We start from the raw sequence: 11,296 nt of genomic DNA, 5'->3' as shown, positions 1-11,296 counted from the left end.
ATTGTTTGAAGTAAAGTCTCTATTATCGTGGAAATCCGTATCTGCCTCATCTCTCTACCAGCCACCCGTAACAGAAGAACGGACCTAAACCGACCGGATTTTCCACGAAAAAAAAGAATGGAGACTTTCCCCAGCTCCCTGGATCCAGCTCCTCCATCGCCTCTCACCCTAACAGCCAGCGAACGCATTATCGGGCTCCTGCAGGTAGGACGTTCGCTGGAGAGGTATGTGGAGGAGTTCGTTGAGCTTGCTTACTTGTCTAACTGGCCCGACGCTCAGTTGATCTCCCTGTTTTTGGATGGATTGGATGACGACACTATCCGTTTTGATGAACCTGTTTTTTGTTTCTCCTTAAGCGAAACTATCAATTTAATTTTGTGGTTGAATGGCTCCAAATTCTTAGTGAAAGAGGTTCAGGATCAGTGTTGTCGTCCGGTCCATCCAGAAACACGGTTGGCCGGGCCAGTTAGTCAACCTCCGGCTTCCTCCGCACACCGCTCCAGCGAACTCCCTGCCTGCCCCAGGCTGGACCCATATTCCGCTACTGGGCCCAGTAAGCGGAGGAGGAGGAAGAAAGCGGCCCCAATGTCTCCAGAGCCCGCTCCAGTATCTCCAGAGCCCGCTCCAGTATCTCCAGAGCCCGCTCCAGTATCTCCAGAGCCCGCTCCAGTATCTCCAGAGCCCGCTCCAGTATCTCCAGAGCCCGCTCCAGTATCTCCAGAGCCCGCTCCAGTGTCTCCAGAGCCCGCTCCAGTATCTCCAGAGCCCGCTCCAGTATCTCCAGAGCCCGCTCCAGTATCTCCAGAGCCCGCTCCAGTATCTCCAGAGCCAGCTCCAGTCCCCACAGAGCCAGCTCCAGTGCCTGTGGGGATTTTAATTGTATTTGAGGGGATGAAATGGCCCTCAACCCCAGTCTCCGCCGAGCCAAGTTCTCCAGTCTCCTCCGAGCCAAGTTCTCCAGTCTCCTCCGAGCCAAGTTCTCCAGTCTCCTCCGAGCCAAGTTCTCCAGTCTCCGCCGCCGAGCAAAGTTCTCCAGTCTCCGCCGCCGAGCAAAGTTCTCCAGTCTCCGCCGCCGAGCAAAGTTCTCCAGTCTCCGCCGCCGAGCAAAGTTCTCCAGTCTCCGCCGCCGAGCAAAGTTCTCCAGTCTCCGCCGCCGAGCAAAGTTCTCCAGTCTCCGCCGCCCGAGCAAAGTTCTCCAGTCTCCGCCGCCGAGCAAAGTTCTCCAGTCTCCGCCGCCGAGCAAAGTTCTCCAGTCTCCGCCGCCGAGCAAAGTTCTCCAGTCTCCGCCGCCGAGCAAAGTTCTCCAGTCTCCGCCGCCGAGCAAAGTTCTCCAGTCTCCGCCGCCGAGCAAAGTTCTCCAGTCTCCGCCGCCGAGCAAAGTTCTCCAGTCTCCGCCGCCGAGCAAAGTTCTCCAGTCTCCGCCGCCGAGCAAAGTTCTCCAGTCTCCGCCGCCGAGCAAAGTTCTCCAGTCTCCGCCGCCGAGCAAAGTCCGCCCGTCTCCGCCGCCCGAGCAAAGTTCTCCAGTCTCCGCCGCCGAGCAAAGTTCTCCAGTCTCCGCCGCCGAGCAAAGTTCTCCAGTCTCCGCCGCCGAGCAAAGTTCTCCAGTCTCCGCCGCCGAGCAAAGTTCTCCAGTCTCCGCCGCTCAGCTCCAGCCGCCGCCGCCGCCGAGCCTGCCGCTCCAGCCGCCGCCGCCGAGCCAGCCGCTCCAGCCGCCGCCGCCGAGCCAGCCGCTCCAGGCGCCGCCGCCGAGCCTGCCGCTCCAGCCGCCGCCGCCGAGCCTGCCGCTCCAGCCGCCGCCGCCGAGCCAGCCGCTCCAGCCGCCGCCGCCGAGCCTGCCGCTCCAGCCGCCGCCGCCGAGCCTGCCGCTCCAGCCGCCGCCGCCGAGCCAGCCGCTCCTAGTATGGTCTCTGTGATTGAACTCTCAGCCCAAAGACTGTTTTCCCTCCCTGCCTCCCTCTCCCGCCTCCTCCAAGTCATGTCTATACTGCACCTCCACCTCAAGCCCTCTCGCCCAGATCTCCACCTCGGACCTCTGGGCGATTACCTTCACCCCGGCTCCAACCTCCCTCTGCTCCACCGTTGCCCATCAGTCCTCCAGCTTCACCAGTCTCCATCCTGCCTCCACTCACACCTTGGTCATTCATCAGCCTGCCCTCCCCTCTGGACTTCACTCCTCCGTCTCCGCTCCGTCACTCCGTCCCTCGGATTCAGTTGGCCTCCTCACTCCCCCCGGTGTTCGTTTTGTTGGCTGTCCTTCTGCTTTCACTGCGGCCTTCTGGAGCCCCGGCTGCGCTTCGGTCGGCGGAGCCTTCGGTTCCGCCATCACCCGCCGGTCCTTCAGCGACGCCTGGGCTCAACGCCTCGAAGGCTTCGGCTCCTGACCCGCCATGGCTGCCCGCTGCACCTGACCCGCCATGGCTGCCCGCTGCACCTGACCCGCCATGTATGCCTGCTGCATGGCTGCCCGCTGCACCTGACCCGCCATGTATGCCTGCTGCATGTCTGCCCGCTGCACCTGACCCGCCATGGCTGCCCGCTGCACCTGACCCGCCATGGCTGCCTTCAGCCCCTGACCCGCCATGGCTGCCTTCAGCCCCTGACCCGCCATGGCTGCCTTCAGCCCCTGACCCGCCATGGATGCCTTCAGCCCCTGACCCGCCATGGATGCCTTCAGCCCCTGACCCGCCATGGCTGCCTTCAACCCCTGACCCGCCATGGCTGCCCACGGCTCCTGACCCGCCATGGCTGCCTTCAACCCCTGACCCGCCATGGTTGCCCACGGCTCCTGACCCCCCATGGCTGCCCACGGCTCCTGACCCGCCATGGTTTTTGGACCTGCCTTGGAGACCTCCACTCCAGTTTACTCCTTCCCCTGCTCCGGTTTGAGGTCTCCAGGGCGCCCGCCCCCCTCCCGGTTGTTACATCTACGGCGCGAGGACGCGCCTACCGGGAGGGGGAGGTACTGTTACAGATCCCTTGTTTCCCTGGACTCCATTTCCCAGAATCCTCCTGTTCTCCTCACCTGCACACACTTCCCTCGTCAGCTCCTCATCATCACAGATCACCTGCACCTGGACTCTATTGTCTGCACTCCCATATAATGCACTCACTCCCTGCACTCCTCGTCCGTTCTCTGTTTTGTTAAGGTGTCTGTCTGTTGTTCATTGCCATTGTTTGAAGTAAAGTCTCTATTATCGTGGAAATCCGTATCTGCCTCATCTCTCTACCAGCCACCCGTAACAGTAGTAGAATGCGATTCATATTTTGTAAATAAAGTGGTAAATTATTATGTTTTTATTTAGTTTTTTTGTTTTTTTTGGAGGAAACAAAGCACTCGCGTCACTTCATAAAACTGAGGCTGAACCACTGGAGTCAAATGGATTATTTTAATGATGTCTTTAACACCTTTCTGGGGCTTGAAAGTGGTAGTTGCGTAGCTGTCAATGGAGAGAAAAAAACTCAGTTTTCATAGGTTGTTTGCACATGACGTCATTGCTGTGGTGCGAAATGCAGCTGGAGGGCAGGAAGTGATTATTCTATATAGGAATTGCTATCACAAACTCAAAATTCCTATGTTTTTGTCGTTTATGGTAGCTCAAATTGATCAAACCGAGAAACCACAAGGAGCTTTTAACATTTATGTAACTTTTATTGTTTTTGTTTTATAGTTTTTGCCATCAGTAGCATTTTGCATCTGCTGTTACTGAAATTAATATGTATACCTGCTTACCTTTTTTGTTTTTGACTTGGTTAATCACATTCTTCCTGGTATCCGTTGCAGGGAAGAGAAGCTATTTTATCCCATTGCATGATCATTTGGTGTTTTCACTCAAGTTTTGTAGAATTCCGTTCACAATGTTGATCTGGTAACTGATTCAACATGAATGACCTACAATGGCAACATTTTTCACAATCACTACAGAAAATCAAAATACTGCCACTAGCTAAAGTCACTAGCAGAAAGGCAGCGCGATATAAACAAACCAAACTAGAACTGAACATGGCGTGATGGCAGCTTCACATTCTCTACAGTATATCTACCTCTTCGATGGCAGGCAAGTCTTCCAATTCAGTACAAAAATCGCTCCTCTTCATAACATAAGCATCACATCCAACATATGTTGTGATTTTCTGTTTACACCTTTCTAAACCATCACAGTACTGACTTTTCTCCATCTCTTCCATTCTTATTTTCACTTTCTGCCCTCCACCTGAATTTCACACGTCATCAGAACCACGTGATTGCAAACAAGCTATTAAAAAGATCTTAATTTGTGTTCTGAAGATGGAACGACATGAGGGTGAGTAATTAGTGACAGAAATTTCATTTTTGGGTGAACTTACCCTTTAAGTACTCAGCTTTTGTCTTCAGGGAAGTAGGCTACTAAGGCTGTATGTTTATGGTTTGTGTGTATGGTATGGTCAGTCATGTGACCTGCATGGTCAAACTATCTGCTTATAAGAGTTCTGAAATAGGCAGGAGCAGCACATAGATTAATTTCGCTGTTGCTTATTTTAGATTCTATTTATCATAAAAACATACAAAACAGACACCTGAGTTAAAAACTAAACTAAACAGTTCAGTTTTATTCTTAAAGCTGGAATGTGCAGAAGATCTGTAATAGCTGGTTGGTGAGGTGAGAGAGGGATTTTCTCCCTTTGATTTTTTTCTCTCAGTCTGAGGAATGATGCCCGGAGGAGCATGTGCACCAAGAGAGCGCTTGTTTGGACTTTGCTGGTCCTCTCTGTCTTTCATATGGGACTCGGGGTGTCCTGCATCTCTCTGGGTCTGCTGGGGATCACACAAGCCCTGTGGCTACAGAAGAGCCAAACCTCATTTTCGACACCAGTGTGGAGCGGCGCGTGTGTAAGAGACTGTTCATTTCTTCTGCATGAGATTAATGTACTATGACTATATTTGAATTATAATGATAAAATGAAATATATTTTAATAAAAATAATATAAAATGTTGTACAAATTTTACTTATACAGTATGCATGTACATATATATATATATATATATATGTGTGTAAAATGCAGATAAAATAGTGAATTCTTACCTGATTTCTACCACATTTTTCTCTTCTCTTTCACATAATATTAGTATTGTTTTAAAGCACTGCATGTCAGCTATTATATTATATTATATTATATTATATTATATTATATTATATTATATTATATTATATTATATTATATTATATTATATTATATTATTATATTATCCTAGGACAAACAGTTTGCAGAATGGATGGATGGATAATGTATTATTATATTTTTCATTCAAATACTTTGTTGCATTTATTTCCATTTGTTCAATTATTGTTAATCAGTTGTTCAATTAACTTCATTCACAAGAACTCTGTCTTAAATAAATAAGGCATTATATTAATTAATTTATATATTATTGTATATATTTCTGTCAAATACTTTGTTGCATTTATTATTATTTGTTCTTTTATTGTTAATAAATTATTCAGTTATAATCATTTACATTAGTACTTTAAGACCCCATGTGGTGAAAATGTTGTTTATGTCTATGTCATGTTTTTCATATTCTTTAAGACAAACCATGTGCAAATTCATCAGTCAACACCATAGAGTCGTGCAGGGATGACGTCAAAAACCCAGATGACTAATTCGCCGCTAGTTCCCTCAAGATGTTCCTACACTCTAAAAAACGCTGCAAACTCAGCGATTGGGTTGTTTTAATACAGTGGTTGGGTTAAATGTTTGCCCAACCTGCTGGACAGTTTTATTTAACTCAACTATTGTTTAAAAATGAAAAAAATTGCTTGCTTAAAATGAACCCAAAGTATGTTGGAAATTAACATTTATTAATATGTTTAATAAATGAACATTTATTAACAGGTTTGATGAATAATAATTAAACAATAAATATTTTTTAAATTGATTATTAATAAATGTTCACCTTTTGATTATTATTGTTGGCTCTAGTAATTATGTGTCTGATTTTGGGTTCATTTCAAGCCATCCATACAGTCAATTTTAAAAAATAGTTTTTCAGTTTATGAGTAAAATAAAGCCTGACATGAAAGTAAACTGAAGGCATGAACAAATTATTTTCACACGAAAAAAAAAAAAAAAAACATTCAATCTAAAAAATGCTGGATTAAAAACAACCTAAGTTGGGTTAAATATGGACGAACCCAGCAGGTTGGGTTAAAGGGCACCTATTATGCCCTCTTTCACAAGATGTAATATAAGTCTCTGGTCTGGTCACGTTTCAGCTCATAATACCCCACAAAATGCCCCTATTTGGGGGTTAGGGTTATTTTGCTGGCTAAAAAAATAAATCCAAAATTGGTTGAAAAAAATGCAGTTTTTAGAGTGTTGTCATTTTGATTATCAAATATGAGTTTTAAGGGATAAAATTATTGATTGCAGGGGAACTTTAAATAAGTTTTATTATTGTATATTTGTCACTATTATGTTCAGTTTAGTTTAATTTGTGGACTTTTAGTTTGTATTTCTTCAGTTCCTGTTTTCCTTTGTTTAATTTACCGCCAATCTAGTTACTATGGTCACCGTCATTGTGAGTTCTGTGTTTCAGCTGTGTTTGATTAATTATCTCGTTTGTGTTTGCTTTATTTCCTGCACTCTTTGTCCGGTTAAGTTTACGTTGAGTGTGTTTGTTCCTGCTTGTTTGCCTGCATTGTGGATTTTATTATTAAACTTTGTGTTTTGGAACTTTATTCATCATCTTCATCTGTATTATATTATATTATATTATATTATATTATATTATATTATATTATATTATATTATATTATATTATATTATATTATATTATATTATATTATATTATATTATATTATATTATATATTTAAACACTTTCTCTTTTTTTTTTATTCTCACTTTAAATACTGTAATTATTCTTATTTTTATGCATGGAGTTTATTAGAGTGATTTTACCTTTACAATATCCAATGTGCAACTGCATTATGATATCCACAATGTATAATATGAAATTTTACTAGAATTTGATTTAGATTCAGTAACAAATCTCTGCTTTTTTTCAGTTTCTTGTCTGTGGACTATGTGGAATACTGTGTGCCAAGAAGAGAACTGGACTGACTGTAAGAGGATAGTGACACAAGGCGCAACAATATAAATACTTCTTATCTAATCTATACACACATTCACAGAGATAACAACCATTGTAAGCCACCGCCATAAGCTTGTAAACATTGTCTGTAATCCCTGCTTTATCACACTTATGATACTATCATGTAAAGATAGTAACTTTTATATAGTTAATAATGCTGTGTAATTATCACGCTTGATTTATTCCGCCTCAGATGATCCTGTTTTCAGCCTGTTGCATCTGTGGACTTATTGGGGGAATTCTCAACGTCCAGTTTGTGCGTGCGATGGTGAAACGGACGAACAGCTTGTACTCTCTGCACCTGGTCTTCCTCTGCCTGGCCAGCCTGGGCATCTTGGGCTGCACCCTCTCCACCTGGCTCACCTGCAGACTTGCCAGCAGTGAACAGAAAAGAATGTTTCTGGAAAGGGATCTGTCCCTGCATCATTCCGTGGAGATGGGCGACAAGGTGAAGGCGGTGTGCGGGTGAACTATCAAAGGACTGTGAGATCTATTTTGCTTTTATTGAAAATGCATGTAGATTTGGTTTGAAACGCCATTAGGGAAGCTATTTCAGTCATGCAAGTACAGCTATCTCTTTGAATGGGGATTCTCCAAAGCTGTTTACAATTAAATTTCATATTTGAAATCAACAATGAAATCTGACAATAACTGTCTCATAAATTGTTTCTAAACGCTCAAATCATGACCAAAAAAAACTGCATTTATCAGGTTGGACCAGCTAATGTGCATGTGCAGTCATAAGCACAGGACTCTGAACACTAGCTGCGTCCAAATTCAGAGGCTGCATCCTTCGAAGGCCGCATTTGAAGGCCGATTGCATCACCACGGCGCAGCGAAGGCTGTCCCAATTCGAAAGCTCCTTCAAATGCTGCCTCTAAATGCATTGTTCGTATCCTGTGCAATGAAGGATACAACAGATAGATCCTTCACGGCCTGCTCCAGAATTCATTGCACGCTGGTGATTTACAGGCTTGCCAAATTACACTTTTAAACATAAGTATTGTTTCAACTTGCTTGAATATCTAATGATACAAATGTAAAAATAAAATTAAAAAAACTTTAAAGCAGTTCAAATGTTGACTTGTATCTAGATGCGATTATACACAGATCAAGCATAACATTATGATCACTGACAGGTGAAGAGAATAACACTGATTATCTCTTCATCACGGCACCTGTTAGTGTGTGGGATATATTAGGCAGCAAGTGAACATTTTGTCCTCAAAATTGACGTGTTAGAAGCAGGAAAAATGGGCAAACATAAGGATTTGAGTGAGTTTGACAAGGGCCAAATTGTGATGGCTAGACGACTGGGTCAGAGCATCTCCAAAACTGCAGCTCTTGAGGGGTGTTCCCGGTCTGCAGTAGTCAGTATCGATCAAAAGTGGGTCATGGGAGGCCAAGGCTCATTGATGCACGTGAGGAGTGAAGGCTGGTCCGTGTGGTTCGATCCAACAGACGAGCTACTGTAGCTCAAATTGCTCAAGAAGTTATTTCTGGTTCTGATAGAAAGGTGTCAGAATACACAGTGCATCACAGTTTGTTGCGTATGGGGCAGCATAGTCACAGACCAGTCAAGGTGCCCATGCTGACCTCTGTCCACCACCGAAAGCTCCATCAGTGGGCATGTGAGTATCAGAACTGGACCACGGAGCAATGGAAGAAGGTGGCCTGGTCTGATGAATCACGTTTTCTTTTACATCACGTGGATGTCCGGGTGCGTGTGCGTCGCTTACCTGGGGAACACATGGCACCAGGATGCTCTAATGGAAGAAGGCAAGCCGGCGGAGGCAGTGTGATGCTTTGGGTAATGTTCTGCTTACCCTTTCATAGAAAACGGTATTCCCTGGTGGCTGTGGCCTCTTTCAGCAGGATAATGTGCCCTGCCACAAAGCAAAAATGGTTCAGGAATGGTTTGAGGAGCACAACAATGACTTGGCCTCCAAATTCCTCAGATCCCATATAGAAATAAACAACGCTCATTCCCACTTTCGTGGCCTTCGAAGTCTGTGTCCTTCTAAGGATGCAGCCTCTGAATTGGGACGCAGCTACTGACTGTTTCAATAGCAACTGGAGCTTTTAAATGCAGCTGCAATGATGCAATGGCTTTATTCTTCTATTGCATGTTGCACTTTCTTCTATTCATAGTAATAGTGCACCAACTTTGTATATCTAAAGTCTTTGGTAGAATTACTTTAAAGTTTAAGTTTAGGTTGAGTCATGATTATCTTGTCTTTCATGAGATAAGAAATGTTTTATTTCATGTCACGGTTAAAGTTATAAAAATAAATCCAGGAATACGACCATTCTGATTTGGCATAAATATATAACGTTAATATAATGTTTACTGGCAACTTTGGTAAGTGAGTCTACTTTATTCCTGGTTTGCTAATCAGGGACACAATCATGGATAAATTACATTCCAGACATATTTTAACTGTCACTGGATGAAGACTTGGGTGTAAGTTTGCAATACTGAAGAATTCAATATATGTCAAACCTTCGAAAGGTTAAAAGGTCAGGTATTAGGTACTTTAATGTTAACCATGTAAAGCATGACATATGAAAAAGTAGTCAGAAAACAATCTGTCTAAAAACGTTTAGACAAAGTCTAAAAAAAACATTTGCATGTGTGTTTTGTTGCATATCATATTTGATAGATCAGGTTTTTATTACTCATAGTATTATTTAGGAGAATATGGAGTACTCAAGGAGGGAAAAAACACCTTAATTTTATTCAGAGGCCCAAACTAAGCAAGTTTGGTGAAGTTGTTGATATTGCCTAAAAATGAAGATGAAAATTTGATAGCGTGTAATGGAAATCAATGAAGTCTTTATAACAATACAGCAGTCTACTTCCATAAAATGCACATAAATATCAGTTGTCTTAGTGGGGGCAAATCATAATGTAAAGTAATATAATGATATATATTTTTTTAAATTATACAAAAGGACTTTTACTTGCAAAAAATACTATCAATCAGACGACAGAATACTAGATAGAATAGTAGGTAGTGTTCAACATGTTTTTTGTCATGTTTGTAATTTAGCGAAATTTGTTTAATATGATAAAGTGGACTTAATAGGGTTAAAAATAAACAGTCAAACTCTTTATGTATGTGTGTGGGAGAGAGAGAGCGAGAGAGAGGAAATGATCACACTGACTGTTTTCTCTGGCCTGTCAGGAAGTTCCAGTGAAGCATGCTAAGCACAACAGGAGCACCTCACTGCCATAAAGCTTCCAACCATCGGATTTGCATAGGTTTTTATCAGAAAGACTCATTTCATTCTCTGTTCCAATTACCAGGCTGTTTTCAAAGCACCTTGCAAAATCGCTAATCAAGGATTTTGTGCTCTGACTACTGAAAGGCAAAATGCAAAAACATTGCAGTCGCAGAAGGAAAACCTATTGCTGTTACTTAATAACTAAGGACAAGTAGGCTGGTCAATGACCCTGTGAATGGTTGCTGCTAATATTCGGAATTTACAATACAACAGCGACATCTGCTGGTGAAACGTGTCAGCACATAAGTGGAGCACGAAGTGCCTAACAGCAGAAGAAGAAAGCCACCGGGGTCGACTTTTTAACGTGTGCTGAATTGCCCTATATCGCAATGGAAAGCGCTCGAGCGTATTGTTGATACATTCTGGCTTCTTCGACTTACCAAACTTTTATAATCACTGGCACGTTTGAAACTCCTGTTGAAACCTATTGTATAAAAGCAAAGGAATATGTGCTTTACCTTTTGTTTTGACCCCTTTCCCTTCCGCCAGGACCATCAATAAATGGACCTTCCTAATACTATAATAACTTTATGTCTGTTTTATGCTCTGAGATCAAAGTAATTATCTCTCTATATGCAAATAAATATTTTTAAACAAAATATGTTGTTTTTTCTGCACATGAGACCTTGATTCTAATACTAGAACAGACAGTGTTCAAGTTTAGCAATGATCTATAAAGGCAATATAGGCTTATAATTTATGAAAAGAACCACACAGGCATGACATAACAGCGATACACTACTGAACATATCAATGCAGAAATCCCCATTTGACAGGTGCAATATCTGAATGCTGTCTCTGTGATGATCCTAGAGGGCGCTGTTGTTCCCTAGCTAGTCGCCACTATAACTCAACCCCTGCTGCCCCTTTCTTCCAC

At 43.4% G+C, this 11,296-nt stretch overlaps 1 protein-coding gene across 1 annotated transcript; it reads left to right on the top strand.

Moving 5' to 3' along the window:
- Window positions 1–4,702: 4,702 nt before the first annotated feature.
- Window positions 4,703–7,600, top strand: tmem196b (transmembrane protein 196b). Its single transcript, XM_067398645.1, has 3 exons — window positions 4,703–4,867; window positions 7,046–7,102; window positions 7,325–7,600. The coding sequence occupies exons 1-3, from the start codon at window positions 4,703–4,705 to the stop codon at window positions 7,598–7,600; spliced, it is 498 nt and encodes a 165-aa protein (XP_067254746.1).
- The last annotated feature ends 3,696 nt before the right edge of the window (window positions 7,601–11,296 follow it).

The sequence above is a fragment of the Chanodichthys erythropterus genome, chromosome 2 (genome assembly GCF_024489055.1).
Source record: "Chanodichthys erythropterus isolate Z2021 chromosome 2, ASM2448905v1, whole genome shotgun sequence".
Classification (NCBI taxonomy): domain Eukaryota; kingdom Metazoa; phylum Chordata; class Actinopteri; order Cypriniformes; family Xenocyprididae; genus Chanodichthys; species Chanodichthys erythropterus.
Note: the sequence above shows the minus strand (reverse complement) of the source record. Positions and strands in the feature narration are given on the sequence as shown.